The following is a 22070-nucleotide window of genomic DNA, read 5'->3' as shown; positions in this document are numbered from 1 at the left end:
TATGGCACTTGCTATGTGTCAGCAAATTAAACAACAGCTGGAAGAAGCGGAGGAAGAAGAAGCCATTTTTAATGAATTAAATAGTGTGATTAAGAAAGAAAGGAGAAAGAGAGGAGGGAAAAGGAAGGGCTTAAGACATAAAAAAATATCTATGAAAAAGAAAAATAAGATGCAAAAACAATATAATGCCAGAAAGCAAAAGGAAAGAAGAATGCAACAGAAAGGGGAAGCCAAGAAGGCAGAGGTTTGGAGAGGAGTGGGTAAAAAGTCCAGGTGGGCCAAGAAAGAAAGGGAAAAGGGGGAAAAAGTTATAAAGGTATAAAACAAGATGGGAAAAAGAAAATCTTTTTTAGGGACAAAGGGTAATGTATGATTCTTTTTAAAAAAGGGGGGGGATTCTGCATAGTACACATAATAGTATTGTAGCAGTTGTATTTGTATTAAAAATAGAAAATTAGAATTTTATAAGATTTAATAAAAGATTAAAATATTAAGGTACAATGTTAAAATGTTTAATAATGAATGATTTAAGTTTTAATAAAATATTAAAGGAAATGTTTAAAATATTAGTTTAATTATAGAGTTTAATGGGCTAATGTGTTGATTATTATAGATTTATTATTGTAGTATTTGTTTTTGAAATAGTAGAATGTACTAAGCAGAATCAGATTGGGACTTAGGTGTTATTTTAAATTTCAATTTAGGGGTATGATAGAAAGGCATCATACTCTGATTAGTGATTTCAGGAGAAATTATTCTTTTTTTATATTGGGAATGAGATAGATGTAAATGGAAAAATGGACAAAAGATATAAAAATATTGTCTTAAAGTATGATGAAATATATAAGTGGGGAGGAGTTATATAGAAGATATAAAATGGTAAACAAGATAGGTAATGGTATATAAGAAGAGCATGAATTTAATTGAAGTCCATACAAAAAGAGGTAATCTGGGGCCAAGTTACTTTCTAAAAGGAAGTTTTATGTTTTTTTGTGCTTTATGTGTGTGTGTTTAATTGAGAATTAATAAAATCTCGGAGGAAGGCCAGATGAGAACAACTGTAAACAAGCCAGAGAAAAATATAAATGTGATGATTGAATAGCAGATAAACTAGAAAAGAAATGTGATTGAATAAGAGTAAAGAGAAATAATGTGAAATTTGTTAAAGGGAATTTACGTGTCTATATGGAAATGGGATAAATTAGAAGAATGTGATATAAAATAATGTGTTACCTGCCTTGTAAAGATTTATAATGGAAAGAGGTTTTATGTTTTTAATGTTTAATGATGTTTTGTTTTGTTTGTTTGTTGTTAAAATCAATAAAATTTGCTTTAAAAAAAAAAAGCAGCTGCGCTTCAAAAACAGAGGATAAAGGTGAGTATGGGAGTCCGTGCAGGTGGGTGGGCCCAACAGAAGAGTGGCTGAGAGAACCTTTTCGGTCTCTGCTGCTCATTGCTTCTACCAGCTCAGCAGAATCGGGCTGAACCGCTAGAATACCACCACTGCTACATGGTCATTCTAACAGTTCTGAGGAGAAGGGTGCGTGCGTGTGTGTGTGTGTGTGTGTGTGTGTGTGTGTGTGTGTGCATTTAAGTGAATATACAAACATGACAGAAACACACAAAAGAGATGTTCACCCTGATGTTCTTCTGAATATCTGAAGCTGAAGCCACAGTAAATTGTTTGCTCAATTACCCAGCATTTCCACTTCATAATTTTAAGATTTATTCCAGCACGAACACATTGTTTTCCCGAAATTAGGCTAGAATTCCTTGAACGAGAGAAACTATCTGAGACTGTGCAATAATGCTGCCTTCCACTGAACTTAAAGGAAGCGATGTTTCTACCTGAGCTTGATGAAGAGCTTCTAATCTGTATTCGTGATCCTTCCGCACATTTTCCAGCTTCTTCAGTGCTTGTTTTTCCTTTCAAGAAAAAACACAGAGATAGAGAACATTCATTTGAGCCTTCTTCTAACATAGACAGAGAAAGTAACATATAAAATGGGAAGAACTGAAGGCAATGGCAACATTTGAACAGAGGGCAAAAAGCAGTTTATTTTACGGTAAATTCCAAAATTGGGAAAAGTGTAATATAGGCCTCCTCTCTGAATACATATATATATTTACCCTTTAAATCAATAGGGTAACACAAACAAAGAAGAGGAAATCATGGAAACAATCTCAGAATGATCATCCTGGGATGAGATTTAATGGTCAAAATTAACAATAGTTAAAATAATGTTAGACGCAAGGATTCACAATCCTTTTTGTGATATAGGCACTTAAAAACTCTTGAGCAGTGTGGGAAGAATTAAAAAAATACACTTGTGTATGCTCAAGTCTTAGTGGAGCTTCATCTGAGAGAACCTTTTCAGGAGGATTAATGCTGAGAGCATACCAGAATTACAATGAAAAAGCAGAGAGGAAAATTCAAACATAAAAAAACAAGAAGGAAAAATACATGGATGTTAAACTTGTTGTTTTCTAAAAGCAAAATAGCCATGAGAAGAGAATTTTCCTCTTAAAACTACAGTAGCATAAAAGAATTAACAGAGAAAATATATAGGAATATAAAATTTCCATAATAGTAACTTAGGATCAAGAAAAGTAGGTTCCAGGTTGTTCAATCGAGCAAACTTAACTGTTACTGGTAACCATTCTGGTCTAATGATGAAAGAAAGCTTCATCATTGCTTGTCCAGACAAGCCAGAACTTGGCTAGATCAGGACTGTCAAACTCCCGGGCGTTGGGTTGGATGTGTCATGCACTGGCCATGCCCATGCTTGGTTTATCTAATGGGAGGAAAGTCCCAATATGTCACATAATGCCACCGCGATGACGCGAGTTTGACATCCCTGGGCTATATTACAATATAATTCTTCCCAGGTGAACTAGAGTGCCTATCTTTCAGAAAAACATAGTTCGAGACTTTAACTTTTTCACAAGATGAGTACCTGTTGCAATGCTTTTAAGTCTATCTTCTGGCTTTCCAGCTTAGAGTAAAATTCATCCACTGCCTTCCAAAACCATAAAGAGATACAAAACATAACAAGAAAAAGGAAGTTAGATTATTTAATTGCACCAGCATGCCTTACTTCGATCTATTTAAAATGCCCACTGGAAATTTGCAAAACAAATTTCAAACACAAAGTTTGTCTCACAGTAAAGACACTTTTTAATGCAGATTTCATGCTGATCAGCTTTGCCACAAATGTTAACTATCCCCCAAAGCTGAGTAACTTTCCCTTGAGATCAATAATTCAAAACCTTAATGTTCTCCTTAATTGTTAAAGAAGATAACCAGATGATTGTCATAACAAATACAAGAAAGAATTCTTGTTCAGTGTAATTAATTACATTTCCAGCCCCTGATATGATAAAAATGACATATATCATCCAGAAACAAGCATAGCACTGTACCTTGTTGAAAGATTCAAATTCCACATAAGGACATTTTGAGTGTTGCGAAAACAAGAAAGGGTGAAATTCCTCATACCTGAAAGAAATGTTTTGCATTTGTGTGTGCTTGCTAATCACCAGGACACAGCAGTCACAAAAACCACTTCTCTCAAATTACATACGTCAGGATTTCTTCAGGAGACTTCTTTGGTTCCAGACTTGGTTTTTTCTCCCTTTTTTGGATGATGTAGCCCTATTAAAAAGACGGAAGGAAAGGAAAATCCTTATGCATTACATCTATTTTCTGTTGCTGGAAATATAAGAGTGTATTCTCTTCAGCCACTGCAGGGCTTCAGTTCAATTAATTAGACTTTTTGTTGCTGTTCTTTTTTACAGTTTGTTTGCTCTGCTTTTTTCTGCTAGCCATTTTGCATCCAGAGAGTATTGAAATATGACATAGACATTAGCAACGTGGCCTCAAAGTTAGTAAGCCCAAGGCCAGAATTTCTTGGGAAAAGAATTAAGAAGTGACATGAAGCAACAAAAAACTCAATGTGTAATTCCTTTGCATAATATTTGTTACAGCATTGGTGGTGTTGAAGGCCAAATTTCCCTTACCTTCACCTCTCCAGCTTCTTTTCTTGATATAGTATTTCCAAAAGAACCCTCAGCAGCCTTGAAAGAATACAGGAAGGAGGTGCAGTGCCTAGCTATGTGATCGCTGACAGTAACTTATTACTTAATACTAACAAGACCAAAGAGCTCATTGTGGACTTCAGGAAAAAGAATGGTCACACACACTCTTCTATATACATCAACGGGAGAATGGTAGAGCGTGTCACCAGCTTCAAGTTCCTGGGGATCCACCTCTCTGAGGACTTGTCCTGGCAGATTAACAGTCTGATTAAGAAAGCTCAGCAGTGCCTCTTCTTCCTGAGATTACTGAGGAAGAATCACCTCTCCTCAGCTATTCTGAGTAATTTCTACCGCTGCACAGTTAAGAGCATCTTAACTAGCTGTATCTCAGTTTGGTATGGAAATTGCACTATAAAAGAAAAAAAGGCATTACAGAGGGTGGTGAAAACCGCCCAACACATTATAGGGATTCCACTTCCTGCGGTCCATTGTGGACATTCAGAGGAAACAATGTCTGTGTAAAGCCCACAGCATCGTTAAGGACCCCTTCCATCCAGCCCACAAACTGTTTACTCTTGTTCCATCTGGGAGGAAGTTCAGGTGCCTGCAGTCTAAGACCAGCAGGCTAGGGAACAGCTTTTATCATACAGCGGTTTCCTTGCTGAACTCCTCAGTTCGTTTGTCCCCACACATATGCTGATGCTTCCCTTGATAATATATGATGTATTTTGTATAATTCTCTGTGCATTTGTATTTATATTCAACGTGTCCATAAACATTTTGTATAGTTGTATATGATCATATATGTGCAGTCACACTTATCTTGGTGTGCTCGTGTACACACTTATCTTTCTGAGCTCGTGTACATACATTTTGTTGTGTTTTCCATTGACATATTCATAAATGCCTTGCATATTTGCATACATATATTTATATCTTACGGTTGTTTTGCACTCTGGTTTTATGCTAACTGCATTTCGTTGCCTGTATCCATGGCAATGACAATAAAGTTGAATCTAATCTAATCTAACAAAAAATCAAAGTACCTCCCCCTTAGTAGTTGTGCTGCTACATAAAGCTAGAAATGCTTTAAATCCATTGAATGTGCCAGGTATAAAAATAAAAGCATTTGTCCCCAAATTATAAGCTACCTTGGCATTAAAGTTCTCAGTTTCTTCCATGCAGTCTTCAGCTTTTTGTAAAGCAGCTAGTACCTTTTCAATATCTAGAAAAAGAAATAGGTGTTGAAACCCAAGATATGTAAAACTGCACATTTTTGCTATGCCACAGTATATCCTCTATATGTTGGACTGTCAGGCTGCCCAGAAAACTGCATGAACCCTAATATCAAAACTTTTTTAAAAAAGGGAAACAAATTTTGAAATAACTATTACATAATATTATAGTACACAGGAAATTATGCCAGATATTAACACATTCAAACAATTCAATACCTACCTATACTTTCTATCTGCTCTACTTTGATGCTACCTGAAAATCCTGCTTCTATAAGGCAATGTTCAATCAGAGTGATCCCATAAGCTGTATTTTTTTAAAAAAGAAAGAAAGATAACAGTTATTTTTTAAAAAGCTAAAATTTGAGGAAGAAAGGTGTGGCTTCTACCACATCATTTAGTGGAAATGCTACTTTTTAAAAGGGATGAGATTTTAATTATTTTAAAGATAAGTTTAGAATGAGAATTCTCAAAATAGAGTTGAACATTTTGAATTATACATATCTGTTATTTCATACCCTCAAATAACATATGATCAAATCACCTTGTAATTTTCTAAAGAAATAGAATTGATACTTACGAAGATGAGGATTTAGGACTCTCTTTAATTGATCTCCTTTGGGTACACTTGTTATTAATTCTGTTAACCTACGAAAGGAATGAAAAAATAATAAAAAAGAATAAATTCTGATAACATACAGTTAACATATACAACAAAGTTGAGTGAGGAATGTTTTCTCTGCTCAGAAGGCATCAAATGTTTTTAAAAACAGATTATACCCAAACTTAGATAATGTACAGGAATTATCTGTATAACAGATCAAAAATAACTTCCCATACAACAGCCATTGTTGAATACAGCCTAACTCAACACAAATACTGTTATTTCATGGATCTAATAAAGCAGACTCCAGTCCATTTGTAAATCTTTAATATGGCCCAAGATTTTTCATTTAGAAGTAGTTTTATTCTGTGTTCTTTAAAATATTTATTTGCTTTCCTTATTGTAGAATGAGCTAATAAAACTTTTAGCAAGGAAAAAAAATATCTCGGAGAATTAAATATTACACACTACTTCATACTACAGTATTATTTGTTTCACTGTAAAGCCTGTGGTCGTCTTTACTTTTTTAGGGCCAGAAAGCCTATGTAATACACTTTGAAAAACGTACATTATTTTATCAAAATATTCCTTAACATATTCCAAACCCAAGTTTCTGGAGGCAAAGATTCTTTCTTATGATAAAATTAAAAGTATTACGAAAACCTATCATACTACTTACAAACAAAAATGCAAAATGAGAAAAAAAGATGTAAGCAAAAATTTCCTATCTCCAGCCACTAGGTCTTCTTAAAACACGTAATTTATGCTTATCTCTTAAAGTGAGAGTTTATCTGCATAAAATATAATACCTTTCTAAACTGGGCAATGATGTTGCAGTCTTGACATGATCAACTGGATAATGTTCCCGCACTGCAAACTTGACATCATCTGCATCATCTGTGCGAAATCTCAGGATATTCAAAATAAGGTACTCGTGGTCAGTAAGAACAATATTGCCCTGCAACAAATTCAGAGCAATTTGTCATTAAATTGAAGACCTGGACATTTTTCCACAGAAGCTCAGATTTCGATCTGCACAAGCTAGGGAGAATATTCAGGTAAAGTTTCTGGAATATTTCTAAAATACTATAAGAAACTTTGAAAAAGAGACAGCACCGGAAGTTAACTTAGAAGCCCTAAATAAATGAGGAAATGATGAAAAGAGAAATATTTCAGAGATAGGAAAGACATGACATGAAGGGATCTCCTTCCCAAGTTTATTTTTCAATAATGGCAAGAATCAGCTCTATAAGCCATGATAGCATCAGAAGATATGAGGAAATAGAAAGTCATCTATACCTTGTTTCCCAAACTTCAGAGATCTAAATTTTAAGACGAACAGAGATTAACACCAAGATTAACATTAAGCCAACAATCAAGAAGCAAACAATACCCCAATCAAGGAACTGTTCAACAAGCTGACAGTAAACATTGCTCAACCAAAGAACTACCAAGTCCATTCCCACCAATATTGACAGGACAAGCGCTACTACGGTATATAAAATGAAAGTAAATCCCATTCTTCTTTTAGCACTGGTCATGTTACAAGGATGGATAACGAAACATCTGAAAAAAAACAACAACCAAGCTCAGAGAGCACCAAGGAGGACCCTTCATTGGAATGTTAAGTTTGTAATCCACGACCACTACAGCCATGTCTAAACATTCTATGAGCTCATCCCCACATCTCATAGGAACCAAGATGGAGTATATGCCTGGAGATGAGACTTTGAGCTCCGCCCACCCTTTTTTTAAGGAATGCATGTAGGGGACAGGGACTGTCCCCAGGCCTCTGTCTCAGACATTCCTTCTCTACTTACTCTGTCATAAAGCTCTATAATCAAATGATATGCTGCTTCATCACTCCCAAACTGGAAATCGACTATTCTATCAATGCCAAGTTGCTTCACGCTCACAAGCCTTCTGGACTTTAAATGTTTGCGACACTGTTGATGAAAAGAGAATAAAGTAGTCTTAAAACAATGGCAGAGTTATGTGATTCAATGAGAACAGAGTTGGCAAACTTTCCATATATAAGAACATAAGAACAAGATTATCCAACATACATTTAGGATCCTGGAATATTTCAAAACTGTTCTAACATGGTATGGAGTAAATAGCATACTGGGGTTTGTTTTTGCCTTTAACTAACCAGAAAAAAAGAAGAAAAAAGTATGTGTTTGTATGTGTATCTCATGCACATATATGTACACACACACACATACACACTACGAAGGTTTCCATAAAAAAAGATTCAATTTCATTGTTTTATCCTTATCTACTTTTTATTACAAAAACTTCAATTTTCACCAAAATACCTAGGATGAATTATAGTTTAGCCACATATTATCTTGCTACCCTTGGATGGGGATAGTATGTTTGTTATTAAATAAAATAAAATGGTTGTTAATAGTCTGTCATATAGTGTTGTGGCTCGCCGGCAATAGGTGTGGATGGCTGAGGTCTCGGGGAGTGAGGACTCAGATGAGAGGCCTGCATGTGACGCAGGGATGGGGCCAGGACCATCAGGGAGTGGAGTGCTGCCTTCGGAGATTGTGGAGGCTGGCAGCAGTGATGAGGAGGTTGCCAAGGAGCCTGCGCCCAGTGCGTATGTGCGCAGGGCTGCTCGAAGAAAAGAGCAGCTGCAGCAGCATGGGCGACTCGGGAGTAAGACTGCAAGGTAATGGCCCCTCCCTCAAGAGATAAAAGCCAGCTGAGAAACCGGAGTTCTTTGCAAGAAGCAAAGAAGTTTTGCACTCAAGGCTTGTGGACATTCGGAATATCTTGGTTAGTGTTTGGAGACTCTTTGTGTTTGAACTATTTCTTAGTAACGGAAATTCGCAAAGAATTATTAAAAGGTTTTGCTGTTACCTCTGTTTTGTGTTTGTTTTCTTGAAACAAGTTTTGGGTCAAAACATATTGCTATGAAAGACTCTGTTGCATTTGACAGTGGGAAGTCAATATAGTATAAATAAAGCTAGAATGTACAGGAAATTCTCTGTAATGCATAGCAAGTTTGGACTACAGATATTGCAACTCCCCTCATCTTTTAACATTGGCCATGCTGGCTACAACTGATAAGAGCTGGAGATAACTATAGTATATCCAGAGGGTCACATTGCCCACCCCTACTCTAGGAAATGGTATGGCCTGAACTCAGCTATGTATTCAAATGGCCAGTTTCACAATTCAGTTCACTTTAAGAATGTTAATATCCTATTGAAGTTACACTAATGGGAAAGTGCAAGTTCAGCAGCTATGCATATACTTTGCATTTTGAAGGCCCCAAGTTCAATTTCTAACATGGACAGACAAAATGATGAAATAATGATGGAAAAGATCCTTCACTTAATCCACAGACCGAGTAAAAGAATAGATGCTGAATCAGAATAGGACACTTTTATGAGTTCCTGTTTTTGTGTACTAATTGTTAAATTAGTAATACAGTTGTTAAACGAATCTGGCTTCCCCATTGACTCTGCTTGTCAGAAGGTGATTATATGACACCAGATCACTGCAACCATCATAAATATGAACCAGTTGCCAAGCACCTGAATTCTGATCACATGACCACAGCTATGCTGCAAATATCATAAGTGTAAAAAGGGTCATAAGTCACTTTTTTCAATCTCATTGTAACTTTCAAACAGTCACTAAATGAACTGTTATAAGTTGGGGACTACCTGTATTCATCCTCCTGCTGTTGAAGTAAACTAGAATTTCTAACTGAGTCAGAGAAGAAACAATTAATTGCCTTATTGTTATCAATCTCACAAAACATCATATATGTATCTGGTTATTATTAACCCTAAAACAAATTCTGCCAAGCAAACTGATATTTACAAAAGGAAAAATCAACAATTACTAGCTTTAGTTTTCCAACCATTCTGCAAGGAATCTTTAATGAACAAAAGAAACTCAACTTACTTTCATTGCAAAACCAGATGGCATCATGTTTTTTGGCCACTCAAATTCTGTCATGTGAATCCTAATGCCAGATTCCAGAAGAAGTGTAGCCTTGAAGTCTGGTCTAAAAGACAATGCAAAAAAAAAAAAAACAACCCTAGTTGATGCACAGTTGTATTTTTTTCCTAAAATCCTAACATATTGTATATAAACAATTATTCTTATCAAAACTTCGTTTGTTTTCCTTTTTCACTGAATTCAAAACCTTAATCTACACAATAGAGTCAGCCCTAGATAATATAAACATTCTGGCTGCTTTTCTTTAAAGAAGTCTCACTAAACCTTTTTCAGAGGTGAAATGTGTGATTTATTTTTTAATTACTATTTTAAACACTGGTTTTAAAAAATATATATTTGATACAGCATATTTGCAAATTTTAAGATATTGAACACTGACATAAATACAACCTGAACCACTGCTGTTCAAACTTCTGTTAATTTGTAATATCATTATTATTTTGAAAAAAACATTGTACAGTTGCTTAAAACGGCACTTGGTGTGTGTAAGTCAACAAAAGATGTACTGAGGGAAACGGGGACTTCAAAAATATGAAAAATAAATAACCACAAACCATAGAAATAACCAAAAAAAGAAAACAAAAGAAATTTTGTTCTTACTTTTGGAATCGGATTAGGTATGTCTTATTATCCACATCATAAACATTGTTTACCCTCATTCCCAACAAGCTGTAAAAAGAAAAGAAAAAAAATAGATCTCTATATATTTCTGATCAAATTATGAAAAAAGAAAAGAGCATTTTTTAAAATAAATGCGTTAGCAAATTATTACAAAAGACAGCAAACATTTATCCATGTACTGAATGCCAACTTGTAGTAGGAGATAAACCTGATTTCATGCACTAAAATAACTTTTGCCTCATACAGGCAGTCCTCAACTTATGACCAAAATCAAGCCCAGAATGACTGTTGCTAAGTGAGAAATTTGTTAATTTAATTTATGTTAAATGAATTTTGCCTCATTTTATGACTTTTTTTGCCACACTTAAATGAATCACTGCAGTTGTTAAACACGATTGTTAAGTGAATCAGGCTTCCCCACTGACTTTCCTTGTGAGAAGGTTGCAAAAGGGATCATATGACCCTGGGACATTGCATCTGTCAGAAATATGAACCCGCTGTCAAGCATATATGAATGCAAATCACATGACCATGGCGATGCCGCAACGGTCATAAGTGTGAAAATGGTCATAAGTCACTTTTTTAGTGAACAGTCACTAAATGATTTAAGTCAAGGACTAACTGTATTCAGTTAGATGATAGCATGGCCGAGCATGGTTAGTTCTTGGAAGGAAGACCACAAGGAAATCCCAGATGGGTGGCCAATAAATCATGCCCAAGCAAGGTGATTGACAAGCCATTTCCAAATTAGTGCAACAAAAACCTATTTGGACATGTCCATGAAATCACTAGGAATCAAGCTGAAATTGAAGGTTAGGCCTTATATATCAACACTATTATTTATTCAGTTTTAAGTAAGAATTCTCAAACTAAACAAATTAGCAAGTCTGAATAGAAATAAAGTCTTCAGAAGAAGGGGAGAAGGGGCGCCTGAAACCATTTCGCAGGGTCTCCAACCTTGTCAATTGTAAGACTTGTGGACTTCAACTCCCAGAATTCCTTAGCCAGTAAAGCAGGAATTCTGGGAGTTGAAGTCCATAAGTCTTACAGTTGACAAGGTTGGAGACCCCTCATCTGAAGGCAAAGAGCGGACTTCCGCCAACGGCCATCAATCAACCAAAAGCCCGGAAGATAGAAAGGCCGTACAAGGGATCGCTTGCTTGGAAGCTATCGGTTGAGAGGGAGGGGGGGCGTATCCCAAGGGGATTATTGGGCGGGGCCTGCAGTCATCGGGGCGTGGCTTCGAAAGACATCCGAAGGCCATACCTGTGGCGCAGTTCTGCTATAGCCGCCCTGATATCGACCGTGCTGAAACGGGACTTCATGGTGGACGGAACGAGCCCCGCTCCGTCAACTCGGCTTCCCTACGGTAGCTGCCAGGCGCTCCTCCGACAGGAGGCGACCGGGCCGCACGCTTGCGTGCCGGATTACGAAACGATGGCGAGACGGCGGAGCCAAACTTCTTTATTTCGCGGAGGAAAGGCGGAGCCAAAACGACTAGCACCACTAGACGTTTGTGTGCGGCTCTGCATGATACCGTGAATCTACGTGTATTTGCACGAAGTTTTGAGGGCGAACGAGCACGTTCAACTATTCAAGCAGCGACCTAGAAATCAGGAATTTTTTTTTGGTTTTTTGCAACGATTTTGGTGAGAGATTTGTACTGCATGCTACTTTAGGTTATTATATATATATATTTAGTTTAAAATCGTGTTATTTTTCTTCTTGAACAAGCAACATTCGCAAATAACGAGGAAAAACACCAACTTTTATAGGTACACCTAACACTTGAAAACTTTTTTAAAACTTGTCAACCGTATTTTTATTCGTACTGCAATACTTATTATTTTTCAATTATTTTCTAACTTGAACCTGAGCATAAATGAAACATGACTTCCAAAAGTTGGTAGGATGGGGAATCCAAAGATCACAGACCAAGTCCAGCTGCTGCTCTTCTTCCAGGCTGCCTTTTCTTCCAAGGCATTTACTTGGTTTATATTCTAGTTCAATCACTGATTCAAAGCAGCTTTTAACCTGCCTTGGGTAAACAGGATCCAAGTTTGGAAAAAAAACATACAAATAAACATCTATGAATGTAACAGAAAAATAATAAAGTCTCGTCTAGCTATATAGAGGAAGAATTCATCTGCCCTTTAGAGGACTACTGGAATAAATCCTCTGGCAATTATAGGAGTAGTCAAACCTCTGGAAGGATGCTGTTCCAGAGAAAGTGGGTAGATACATTCTTCCTAATATGATTGAGTGGAGAAAGAGTACTAAGCAGGTGATCTTGATATCAGTTTTTGAACCAAAAGAGCTTCAGGTGTGACAAATAGCACTTTAAATTGTCTTCAGATGCCAATCACAATAACTTTCTGCATGCAAAACTAATATTAAACACTTGATTTCCGATGACTTTATGGGCAGGTCCATGTAGTTGTCTTGGAAAGGAGGAAGTATGTCTTTTTCAAGAGGGTTATGTCATTTTCAAGATCATTGCTTATTTTAAATATTTTTTAAATAGTATACTAAATGAAAATTCACTATCTTGCTGAGGCTGAATAACTGTCCAAAGTTCCTCTCACAATCAATGAATTTGTGCTTTCATGTGTAACCTTCAAGCAGAAGACAAGGCCAGGTTCAGTATTTGGGACAATAGGCTTCTTTAAAATTGTATTTAGCTGAATGGCCATTTTTCTTTTGAGACACCTTCTGGCAGGTACATTCTGATGGGGAACAGAGGTCATAACTTTATTATGACCTTTATAATCTAGATGTTAATATTAACTGCATGGTTGGATCTGCAACCTGCTCTATTTTTTATTTTTTCTGTCAGAATTATATATTTGATTAGAAACTTCTTTTTCCCTAGGCTCAATGAATCCACCAAACTTAGCCTTCCCAGGAGCTGCTATTATTGACTATTTGCTTCTTGCCTAAAGTAATTTCCTATCAGTCTGAAGGTGGCAGCAAAGAACAGAATACTAAAATAGTATTACTACATCATTTTGGAGAATACCTTTTTCTGAAGTTCACCTATACATAGATGAAGTACTAGGTTGCTGTTCTTTATGTACTGTATCTTTAAGGAGTCCAAGAGGGATAATCCTCATGCCTTTGCTGGCTGAGAAATTCTAGGAAGTGAAGGCCACATATCTTCAATGTTAAGAAACATTGCCATAAAGACTAGCAAATTTATTCTGGTCCAAATAAAAATACATAGGAGGTAAAGTTGCTTCTTAGGTACCGGTACATTTGTCAATTGTTTATTGATGTATTTCTTTTTGGCTTTGTTCTAATCAACAGAATTCCATGTACTGTACTCCTCTCTCTTTGGTAGCTGAATGGCCAGTATTGATCAGGACTTTGTGGAGAATATTGCATATAATATGTGCAGAATTTATTTTCTGCTTCTTGCAGACTTAAGAACCCTGGGAAACAAGTTTTAAGCAGCCTTCTGGGCATGAAGCATACCAGTAATTGTTTCCTCCTGATCTCAACATGACTTTTATACAGTGCAGGATTTTTCTACCACGATTTACACAAAAGCTTAACAGGTGGATGTACTCACACTAAACTTAAAAATATGTAAACTACATTATAGCTAAACAGAAAAGCAATCTATGGTTAATATGTAATATTTAGCCATGATTTGGTTAGGTACAATTAGTGTATTGTGTGAATACAACCAGCATCATAATCCCTTGCTGATTCCATAAAGCCATGCCTTCCAATGCAGAAGGTTTGATTTGGTCTACCTCATAGGGCTGTCATCCAGGAGTTCTCGGACTTTTTCAGGCAGTGGAACTAGTTTAAAAAAATTCCCAGAATCTTTGGTCAAGAGGGAAACTCAAATGATAGAAACTTGCCTATATTCAAGTGATGTAGTGGGTTTTTTTTTTGCCTTAAGTCTTATAGAATCTCATAACCAAGGTTCTGACCAGTTCTGGAGAACCATAGCAGAAATTTTGAGTAGTTCAGAGAACCAGCAAATACCACCTCTGACTATTCTCCCATCTATTCTCTGCCTCTCACGTCCCAGCTGATCGGCTGGGTCTTATTTTGTTGCCCTGCATAGAACGGAGCTGGAAAGCAGGTTAGTCAGGTGGGGAGGGAATGGGATTTTGCAGTAAGCCATGCCCACCAAGCCAGTCAATCTCTCTCAGGCCTAGGAAGCTGGTATTGGCAACTCACTTCTGAAAAACTTGCCAAGAAAACTGCATAGATTAGTTGAGGTAGGCATCAGGAGCCAACACTGTCCTGGAAGCAAAAAAAAAAAAAAGTGGGGGGGAGGTTTTGTTTGATATATCTGTTCTTTCGGTATATCAATGTAATTCTAAAAACAGACTGACCAGTTTACCTCACTAGTGGCTTTAAACATCTAGCTACTACTATGCTGATAAAGCAGCAATGCCCCATGGCATGAGAAGATTCTTCAAAGGAAATGTGACACTTGCTTTCAATCAGGTTAGGATGCTAGGGCCTAATATTTGGAAATCTTTCCTGCAGCTAATATGGCCAGCTTTGATTATGTTACAATTCATTTTTTTTCATTGAGGTCTCCTAATTTATGGCTATTATACATATTTATACATCATTGTGTATTTTTCTCTTTAAAATATATTAACTTAATTTGGTATACTATATGCCATAGAGCGAGAAGTAGGAAGGAGTTCAATATTCGAAGTACCCTTATAACCCAGAGGTTTTTGATTGGCCGACAAAGATTTAAAATTATCTGAATTAGAGCATACCTTTTTTTCAAATACTTAATAAAGTTATCCAAATGAGTTTTTACTAACCCCTTTTATTAGCATATCATGAAAGTTCAAAGACTAGGCTAAACCTGAAGCCCTCAAAAGACTTAGCAAAATCTATCTAAACATTTGCTACTTCCCATGTTGCTTTATAGATGAACTGTAAGTGAAAATTCTGCTTTAAAAGTTTTTATTAAAATATTTTACACATTCAATGGGAAATACATTCAAAGAAAAAAAAATGAAGAGTAGAAAAGAGAAAGAAAAAAGGTAGAAAAAAACCAGAAAACATCAAAAATACATATTAAAAAGTGCCTTTCAATCTTCTGTTAGCAGTTATATGTACAATCCTAATCCAACTTCCCTTGTTGTTAGTTGCAAAGTCGTGTCCAACCCTTTCTGTCCTCCAGAGTCCATTTAAGCTCACACCTGCTTCAGTGACTCCATCCATCCACCTCATTCTTCTATTGCCCTCAATCTTTCCCAGCATTAGGCTCTTCTCAGTGAGTCCTTCTTCTCTAAGTCCAACTTCTCTAAGATTACATAATTCCCTTATTTCTGTAACCTTTCTAATCAAAATCGTTAGTCCCCAAATCATTTTTAAGTGTAAAAAATCCATAAGAGGTTTCCAGTCCGTGATTTCAATATCAGCTGGTGGTTTTTTTTCCCCCGTTTATGAGCCCTCCAACCAACTTCAAGCGTTGTGATATTTCGAATGGTCTAATAAGGGTATTTTTTTTTATGGAGTTCGCAACGTCTCAACGCTACTGTTAAGAAAACCAGTGCAGATGAGATACAAAATAATGTTCACGAAAAAGAATTCGGCTTTCGAGTACAAGTTTTCAGAAAACACAGAAAAAAAATTTCGTGAAATCAGTTGCATATCAGTGGAGAGAATTTTCAAAACTTCAAACGCAAGTATTAGATCTGGCGTGTTCAGCCCAATGCAGTTCCAAGACACAAAATTATCAATCCCATCCCTATTCTTTGCCGTCCTTGCGCCACTTAATCCTTTTAAAATGAGTTCAATACGCAAGTCCTGACGCAGATTACCTCACTTTAATTTTTATACAGGTAGCCGTGCTTCCACATTACCCATTCAAACTCTCATTCCAAGATCAACTCAGGCAGACTTTCTAACAAGCATGCGCACTACAGCCAAACCACGCTATGTTAATGACGACAGTGCGCTTGCGTAGTTTTATGTCGGGCAATTGAGGTGAATTCTGATCGCGTGTTTTTCTTGTCCTTCCACGATTGGTTGGAAATTGCAACTGCGCAGAAAAGAGCAAAATAGCGCACGCGCAGATGAAATTTCTGACAAGGTGGGGAGTGCCACGCATGCGGATTAGGAGTGGTTAACCCTTAAAAAAAGTTAAGGCTTTTCGGTCTCTCTATCTCCTTTTTTAACACTTGCGCAGTTGAACCCGGGCGGGATTGATTCTTTGCGCATGTTCAAGAAAATTCTGGCGAGCCTGCGCATAACGAAGGTGAAGTCGGAAAACTTATTGAGCACTATTTACGCAATCATTCCATGGAGCGTTTAATGACCTCTTTCCGCCCTCTTAGACACGCCTTCCAGCCTGCGTCGGCTCATTCCCGTCGCCGAGGGGAAAAACCGCGCGTGCGCAATGGCTTTTAATTCCCGGTACGCCTCCTCGCTTGTGGGCGGGGCCGTCTTTCGCAAGTGTCGGCCGGCCGAGGTGCGCGCCTGCGTGTTGAAGACGGTCGCCGCGATTCAGTCAAGCCAGGCAGTGAGTTTGTGAAGGAAAGGGTAAGGCGGGCCTTTTTCCCTTTCCGGAAAGGCGGGCGGGCGGAGGAGCCGGCGAGACTTGAGGTGAGTACGTGGGGACGGTGAGCGGCTTCTTTTTTTAAAAAAATTCAACGTTGCACCTCAGAGAGCCTTCCTCTGACTGACTGTGTTGCCCTTCCCCACCTTCCCTGTCTCTTTACAGCCACCCACCGTCGCTCAAGAGAGTCTCGGAACTGGAAAAGGAGGGGGGAGACGCCCAGGCCTGCCCTGAGAGGGACTGACTGAAAGACGCCGGGCGCTCCCGCCCTTCCCCATGAAGCCCCGCCCCCTTCTGAGCCAGCTCCGCCCCCGTTCTCTCGGAGGGGTCTCCAGGAGGGTCCCTTCGCGCCCCTCCGGTGGCACTAAACTGCATTAAATCCTCTCCACCTTCTCGTTTTTTCCTTGTTGGTGCCTGCCAGGGTGGTGCTTTCCCCCTTGCCACCTTTTGTCCTCCCATCGCTTTGCTGTAGCTCAGATTGACTGGCTTCCTGGTTGTGGTTGTAGTAAATACACTTCAGCTTGCATTGGGCTTCTATCCAGCAGCGTGGTGTGTCTTCTTTTTTTCCCCCCTGTCACTGGGTGTAACAAGAACCCTTCTCTATCTTCTTGTGGATGCCTGTCTCTCTACTGCTACCATCATGGGCAAGGTACTGTCCAAGATCTTTGGCAACAAGGAGATGCGGATCTTGATGCTTGGCTTGGATGCAGCAGGGAAGACCACCATCTTGTACAAACTGAAGCTGGGCCAAGCGGTCACAACCATCCCGACTGTGGGCTTCAATGTAGAAACGGTGACTTATAAAAATGTCAAGTTTAACGTGTGGGATGTTGGGGGCCAAGATAAAATCCGGCCTTTGTGGCGGCACTATTACACGGGCACTCAGGGCCTGATATTTGTGGTGGACTGCGCTGATCGGGACCGCATTGATGAGGCCCGCCAGGAATTGCACCGTATTATCAATGATCGAGAGATGCGGGATGCCATCATCCTTATCTTCGCCAACAAGCAGGACCTTCCTGATGCCATGAAGCCACATGAGATCCAAGAAAAACTGGGCCTGACCCGAATCAGGGATAGGAATTGGTATGTTCAGCCATCCTGTGCCACCTCGGGTGATGGACTCTATGAAGGGCTGACATGGTTAACATCTAACTATAAATCCTAATGATTATTTTAAACCATGACAAACTGTTACTAGTCATTAAGAGAGTTAGCACGCATAAGGAACACTGTGGCTTCCCAGAAAACAATGATTCTCTTTACTAAAAAGTTCAGAAATTAAGCATCCATAGGATTTTAATGATTGCTCACCTCTTCTCCAATTACCATCCTTTCCTTCTGCACACTTGACTGCTTCCCAGTTAAATAAAAAATTTGCTTGGTGTTAAGAAATGCTCTAATCTTTAACTGTTAATGAACAGAAGCATTAATTTCTGTGGCAAACTTCCAGCAATGTGGGTTGGGGGGGAAGACACAGGTTGCAGCTTTGCAAAATATTTTTTCTCAAATGTTGCAATGCTTTGACTTCATTTATTTGGGTTCTGGGGCTAAATGTATCATTTCTTTAAAATGTATGCTTTCGAGTTTGATAGTTTTCTCCCTCATTTATTTTTGCTGTAAATTTGCTTCTTTTTGCCATGATGCAGAATATGTTAGGTCTCTGTTATCTAGTAAAATGAAAACCACTGTTAATGAATTAACTGCATTCTGTCCTCTTTATGGCAAGAATCTAAGAAAGGAAATAAAATTCTGAATTCTTTTGGCCATTTATAAATAATAAAAGTAGCATTTGAACATATGGTTGCACATTAGAACCTGATATTAGTTTATCTGGCCAACAACTTCAGAATATTGAAAGTAAGTTGTTATATCATGCATGTTTAAAAATGCAAATAAGTTTCCATTCTAAATAGTAACCATATGCAGGATATGAGAATGGTGTCAAACCGCAGTTCCTGTACTTTGCAATTTGTTAGCTTTTCAGCTGCAATATTAAGTAATTGCATTATTTTCCAGTTCTAGTGCAAAAAAAAAAATCACATTCCATGAAATGCAGCAATAATTTATAAGCATCGCTGTGACGTGCAGTTTTTTAAAACACAAAACTTGAATGGTAAAACTATTCCTCTCAACAGTTGAGACAGGATGGCAGTATCACAATTGGACTTAAAAGCATCTCAAATAATAAATATTTTTGGATCTTTAACTTGGCTTAATGCAGCTTTATGAACCTGAGAGGTAGGAAGGAACCTTCATCTGCTTTTGTGTAATTGTTAAACTTAAATGCATCAAAATAAAAGGATGTGAGAGTATGGTTTGTGGATGCCACTAAATTAAGTGCAACAACTGAGTGGGTTTGGAAAACTTGGCTCTTTGTACACAAAATCACGTTGAACATATACAGGCAAGTTCTACCCTTTCATTCTGGCAGTACTTTTTACTTTGTCTTTTGGATGTCTACATTTATAAATCCCTTTGGAAGGGTAGCTAACGATTGGGGTGGAGAGTGAGCAAATGACTATGAATGTAAACTTCCATGTTATTTTTTTTAAGGCAATCATTATTTTGCCATATCTCATTCAAATATCTGATTAGTTGTCGGGAGATTATTGTGAATTCAGGTTAGCATAAAAATTTCAATGAAGTATTAATACTGGTGCAAAAATGTAACACAGCTGGTTTTTTATTCAGCCTTAAGGATTAATTTTGAATTTCCTCAAGGAGTAACACTCATCTGAGGAATTTTAGGAATGTATTACTACAAACCCAGAAGAAAATTCCCATTTTCTAAAGGGTATCTGTTTAAATTGGGGCATTATATTACACTTCAGTGTTTTTTCTATTTAAATTGTGAGCTAAAGCTTGTACCAAAGATGTTTGAGAGATAAAATTATATTGAATTAGTTTCTTAAAACTCAATGCTTAGCATCACTCAACAGAAAATAAAGCCTAATTCTAGATGAATCTATAAACAATTTTAGTATAAAATCAGTGAAATTAATATCAATAGAAAATGCAGCATTCCTTCAGAAAATCTTTTAAAACATAACATGAGAACAATGAGCTAAACTATTATAGTATGATTGTGTTAAACACAGAAATGTCCATAAACAATTGACTGTCTTCTGGAATAGCTAAAGCCAAGCACAAAGTAGTTGCCTAAACTGGAAAACTTGAAGATCTGTTACTGGTTCTCAAACTTTCATATAACTAATTGCAGTGAAAATATAGGTGGGTTTACCTTTGGTATAGAGTTTGTAGTACTTTTCTCCAATTGAGGCAGAATCAAATCTTCATACAAATGTATTAAGTTGGATACATAACTTGTGTATGTCATTTAATTTTGTTCCTCCAGGTATGCTGATTCTCTATGGTTCAAAAGAATACTTTCTGCTTTCCCCTTTAAATCAACAGTTTTGGATGAAAATCACAGATGTTGCATGAAATATGTGGCAAATAGATTAAATAATTTTTGCTACTGAACAAAATGTACAAAAATTTATAAGTGTCCTTTTCCAAAGAAACAAGATTTTGTCTTTTCTGTGGCTCAAAGTAGCCACAAAAATGGCTTTAGATATTTATCTGCAGCTTGCAAGATTAAATGCAATCTGTTAGAATTCCACTCCTTTAAAAAATCAGTACATACAACTTCTGTGTTCATGTGACTTATAAAGTACAACTAAATACATTTTTGAATGGTGTTAACTATGTTTGATAAGTCTGTAGACTGTGATCTCCCTAAATAAAGTAAACAGGATTTTTGTGTCTGCAATATGGTTGTAGTGTTGGTAAAAGAACTAATAAGCAGAAAATAAAACAATTATACAGCACATTTTTATGTTATATTTCAATGGGGGAGAAAAAGTTTTTTAAATGCTTGCTTTTCAGGTTTTGTGTGGTTTATGTTCAGAGTTCTTGCCTATGGGTAAAGGCTGCTGATTTGATTAATTAAAATGTAGCTTTTTCTGCTGTGGTTAGACCACTTAAAACATGGGAACCTAGCCTTGCTTAGCAAATAGCAGCATCCAGTTAATCATGCTTGAGCTGGGAAGCTAAGCAAGGTCAGACTTGGTTAATAGTTGAATGCAAAATTACTAGAGAATACCAAGGCTGTAAATTACAATAGGAAGATGCAAAAACATCCTGGAAGAATGGCAAACAACTTCCTTATTGTTGCAAAGTATCTCTTAATAGCAAAGTCCCTTGCTATTAAACTTGTTATGTTTTGATGATAGATTTGTGTCCAAAAGGACTGGAAATAATTAAGTTGACTATAACTATTCTAGGAATTTAAGAGACCACATTTCACCAAGTCAGGCCATTAGCACATCTATTAATGGTTAATAATACTGGAGTATAGGTAGCACCAGCATCCATGATGGTGATGAAAACTAAATTGTATGTATTGATGGTGTCATGGAAATGCCAAAAGGTATGTACTTGTGTTCAACACTGTAATGCAAATTACATTTGTATTGTCTTTCTGATGTCACCATCAAAGTCTGCACAGCATTCAGACAATATTTTTCTCTGAGCTATAGTCTGTTATAAGCAATGCGTATTTTCTGTCATTAATCTTTCTTGTTTTATCTCTTAAGACAATGGTTACGTTCTCATCATATTAGGATACTAGGACTATTAGTTTTAGAATTGTGTTCAAATATTAAATATTGAAAACTAATCATTGAAAGTAGATTGGAAAATCAAAGATGGGTGAGTTACAATAGTCCCAAAGATGCTTTTTCAACTCTGAACTGAAGAAGCTTCTTGGATGAGAAGTGAAACATCTTTAAAGAAAAACCAGAAAGTCCAATTGCCTCTTGAAAAAGCACCTTTGGGACAACCATGACATGGTTAACTGAGAATCTCTATAGAATCTCTGCAATATTAGCAAAGTAAAAGCAATTATTATGCCAATTATTCCTAAAACTAAAACTGCCTAGAATAGCCCCATAGTAAGATAGGTGGCAAATAAATTTAACAAATAATTTAAAACTCAGAGACACTTTGGTTGAAGAAGCTTCTAAAATAAGATGCA

At 37.1% G+C, this 22070-nt stretch overlaps 2 protein-coding genes across 3 annotated transcripts in view; one reads left to right on the top strand and one right to left on the bottom strand.

Moving 5' to 3' along the window:
* Positions 1-12578, bottom strand: part of NEMF (nuclear export mediator factor) — a 31135-nt gene extending 18557 nt beyond the window's left edge. Inside the window, exons 1-12 of the mRNA XM_026698781.2 lie at positions 11749-12578; positions 10462-10530; positions 9805-9907; positions 7698-7823; positions 6687-6835; positions 5854-5921; positions 5497-5580; positions 5190-5263; positions 3585-3655; positions 3424-3499; positions 2958-3020; positions 1849-1926 (exon numbers count right to left, since the gene is read on the bottom strand). Of these exons, the coding sequence (XP_026554566.2) occupies positions 1849-1926; positions 2958-3020; positions 3424-3499; positions 3585-3655; positions 5190-5263; positions 5497-5580; positions 5854-5921; positions 6687-6835; positions 7698-7823; positions 9805-9907; positions 10462-10530; positions 11749-11807 (1020 nt within the window). The 5' untranslated portion in view covers positions 11808-12578. The remainder of the gene's footprint in view (positions 1-1848; positions 1927-2957; positions 3021-3423; positions 3500-3584; positions 3656-5189; positions 5264-5496; positions 5581-5853; positions 5922-6686; positions 6836-7697; positions 7824-9804; positions 9908-10461; positions 10531-11748) is intronic.
* A 3860-nt stretch (positions 12579-16438) lies between these two features.
* ARF6 (ARF GTPase 6) lies at positions 16439-20802 on the top strand. Of its 2 annotated transcripts, XM_087922497.1 has the most exons (3): positions 16439-16729; positions 16809-17076; positions 17195-20802. In XM_087922497.1, exon 3 carries the CDS (start codon positions 17670-17672, stop codon positions 18195-18197), a length of 528 nt encoding a protein of 175 aa, XP_087778623.1. In that variant the 5' UTR covers positions 16439-16729; positions 16809-17076; positions 17195-17669; the 3' UTR covers positions 18198-20802. The 2 variants fall into 2 exon arrangements, with proteins under 2 accessions (XP_087778623.1, XP_026554565.1); XM_026698780.2 differs by having other exon boundaries at positions 16540-17076.
* Positions 20803-22070: the final 1268 nt, after the last annotated feature.

Source organism: Pseudonaja textilis, chromosome 1 (genome assembly GCF_049901715.1).
Source record: "Pseudonaja textilis isolate UNSWEBS1 chromosome 1, rPseTex1.2, whole genome shotgun sequence".
NCBI classification, from domain to species: domain Eukaryota; kingdom Metazoa; phylum Chordata; class Lepidosauria; order Squamata; family Elapidae; genus Pseudonaja; species Pseudonaja textilis.
Note: the sequence above shows the minus strand (reverse complement) of the source record. Positions and strands in the feature narration are given on the sequence as shown.